Source organism: Terrapene carolina, unplaced genomic scaffold (genome assembly GCF_002925995.2).
Source record: "Terrapene carolina triunguis isolate 2854851 unplaced genomic scaffold, T_m_triunguis-2.0 Scaffold174, whole genome shotgun sequence".
In the NCBI taxonomy this organism is placed as follows: Eukaryota; Metazoa; Chordata; order Testudines; family Emydidae; genus Terrapene; species Terrapene triunguis.
The window spans coordinates 2006578-2008933 of record NW_020664525.1 but is presented as its reverse complement, the minus strand read 5'-3'; the positions used below and the strand labels follow the sequence as shown (position 1 = coordinate 2008933).

The following is a 2356-nucleotide window of genomic DNA, read 5'->3' as shown; positions in this document are numbered from 1 at the left end:
ACTCTTGGAAATAAGGTCATTCATTTTGTGCATAAGGATACTGCCTGGTGAAACACAGAAATAGGAGTTAAAATTAACAGTAATGTAAGAGTCAGGTTAATATGATGTCAAACTATATCACAAAGAGTCCTATGGCACCTTATAGACTAATAGACGTATTGGAGCATAAGCTTTCGTGGGTGAATACCCATTTCGTCAGACGCACAAAGTGGGTATTCACCCACGAAAGCTTATGTGCCAATACATCTGTTAGACTATAAGGTGCCACAGGACTCTGTCGCTTTTTACAGATCCAGACTAACACAGCTACCCCTCTGATACTTGAAACTATATCACAGTACTGTACATTCAGCTTATTTCCATACATATAGGTATACACCATAACATAAAGCTATTGTAAATAAAATGTGCCAGCCAAAGTAGACACACACATAATATACATCGTCTCCAGACAGCTATTCATGTCATCCTTAGTCCAATTATAGTCAAAATGAATGACAAGCTAACATTCAGACTACAGCACTCTGGATACAATTATCAGCAATATACTTCAAATACATGATAAAAATATATTTCAACTTTCAAAGACATTTGTATAAAGTACACCAACAGCCAGAAAATAAAGTCTTGGGTTTTTAAATACAACACGCTATATATATCTATATCTATATAACACATATACAATGAAACCAAGAGAGGGTCTCCTTTACACATGGGGAAACAAGCCTATCCTGAAGACGTGATATCCGTGGTACACAATGGCTTTGTTCACTACAAATTCTCCCCCATTTGCATAGAATTTGCACCCTGGTCTCGTTCCAGAAAGTCTGGATTAGCTAGCAGTAGATAAAACAAAACACGTTAAAATAAATGCATGATTTTGGTTTGCTCCAAACTCTAAATTTAAATTATGGTTCTGTATTTCTCTTCCACGCTGTGAATTCACGCCCCATCAGAGACACATATGAAAAGGTCCAAGAGGAGTCCTTAGGGAGTGATAATCATTTGGCATTTTGCTCCAGAGCAGAGTACTCAGCTTCGGATACTCTGGAAGCATCAATAAGTTTGGTGAGGCCTGTTTTGGCCGAGTACTTGAAAATAAAGGCTTTCATGAGCTCGTATCTGTAATTTCGGTTGATGAAGCTGTAGAGTATGGGGTTGACGCAGCAATGGATGAGGGAGAAACACTGGGTGATGTGAAGAGCCGCATACAGAAAGTTCTCCATTTGACAGCTGAAGGGTATAAAATGAAGGACCGAGAAGATGTCGAGCAGGACGACCACGTGGTAGGGCAGCCAGCAGACAAGAAACACAACAACGTAAGAGAAAATGATCTTCCCATTGCTCTTCCTTTCTTGGTCACTGGAGGCAGAGATGGTCCTTGCAAGGAGAAAATAAAAAAGAGCAATGATGGGGAAAGGAATGGCAAAGCCCAACACAACAGAGATGAGCTCCATGCCAACCAGCCACTCTTTGAAGCTCTCCTCTGGATAGAGAGGGCGGCAGTAAGTTTCATTGTTTGAAGAGACGGTCTTCAGGTAATAGGTGTCTGGGAGAGAGACACAGAAGGCGAGAAGCCACACAAAGATGCAGATGAAGCGTCGGATGATCTTCTTCTTGCAGTTACTGGAATTGGTGAAGTAGGCAACTGAGAGGTAGCGGTCCACACTCATACATGCCAGGAAGAAGATGCTCCCAAACAAGTTGATGGAAAATATAAGGTGAGTGATCTTGCATGTGATTTCTCCCATGTGCCATTGGTTATGCTGGACAAGGGAGACCACCCAGACTGGAAGGGTGATGACAACGCACAGGTCGGCGATGGCTAGATTGAAGATGTAGAGGTGGGTTTCATAACCAGTTGCTTTGGCCTGGAGATTGACCCAGACAACCACCGAGTTGGCCACCAGCCCTATCACAAAGATAAAGATGTAGAAGATAGAGAGGGTGTACAGTAAGACACTTTTATTAAGTGTGCTAGGGCATGAGAGTGTGTCCACAATGATGCAGTCTCCATTGTTGCACGTCCAGTTGCTATCAGAGAAATTTCCCACGTCCAGAAGATCGAGGATGGAAGTCAAGTCAATTGCACTCATGGCCAGTCAATTTGGAATCCAAATAACCTAAAACCAATATAAGAATAAAAAGAAAATATCTTGGTTAGCAAGGGTTAGAGTTCTCTGCTACCATCCTTGTATCAAAACACTTGTGCTATCACTCTGCGAACATTTTGTCCATTGGATGCTTTGTTTAAATTGTGTCGTATCCTCATAAACTACTTGCAGTTAAAGAGAAAAGGAGAGCAAACTGGGACTGAGGAACACAAAACAAAACTCATCTGGTCTGCAAAAGAGAA

General features: G+C 41.6%; 1 protein-coding gene across 1 annotated transcript; it reads right to left on the bottom strand.

Annotated features, from left to right (window-relative positions):
• Window positions 1-502: 502 nt before the first annotated feature.
• On the bottom strand, window positions 503-2120 carry ACKR3 (atypical chemokine receptor 3). Its single transcript, XM_029912060.1, has one exon. It carries the CDS (start codon window positions 2094-2096, stop codon window positions 1002-1004), a length of 1095 nt encoding a protein of 364 aa, XP_029767920.1. The 5' UTR covers window positions 2097-2120; the 3' UTR covers window positions 503-1001.
• Between the last annotated feature and the right edge of the window lie 236 nt (window positions 2121-2356).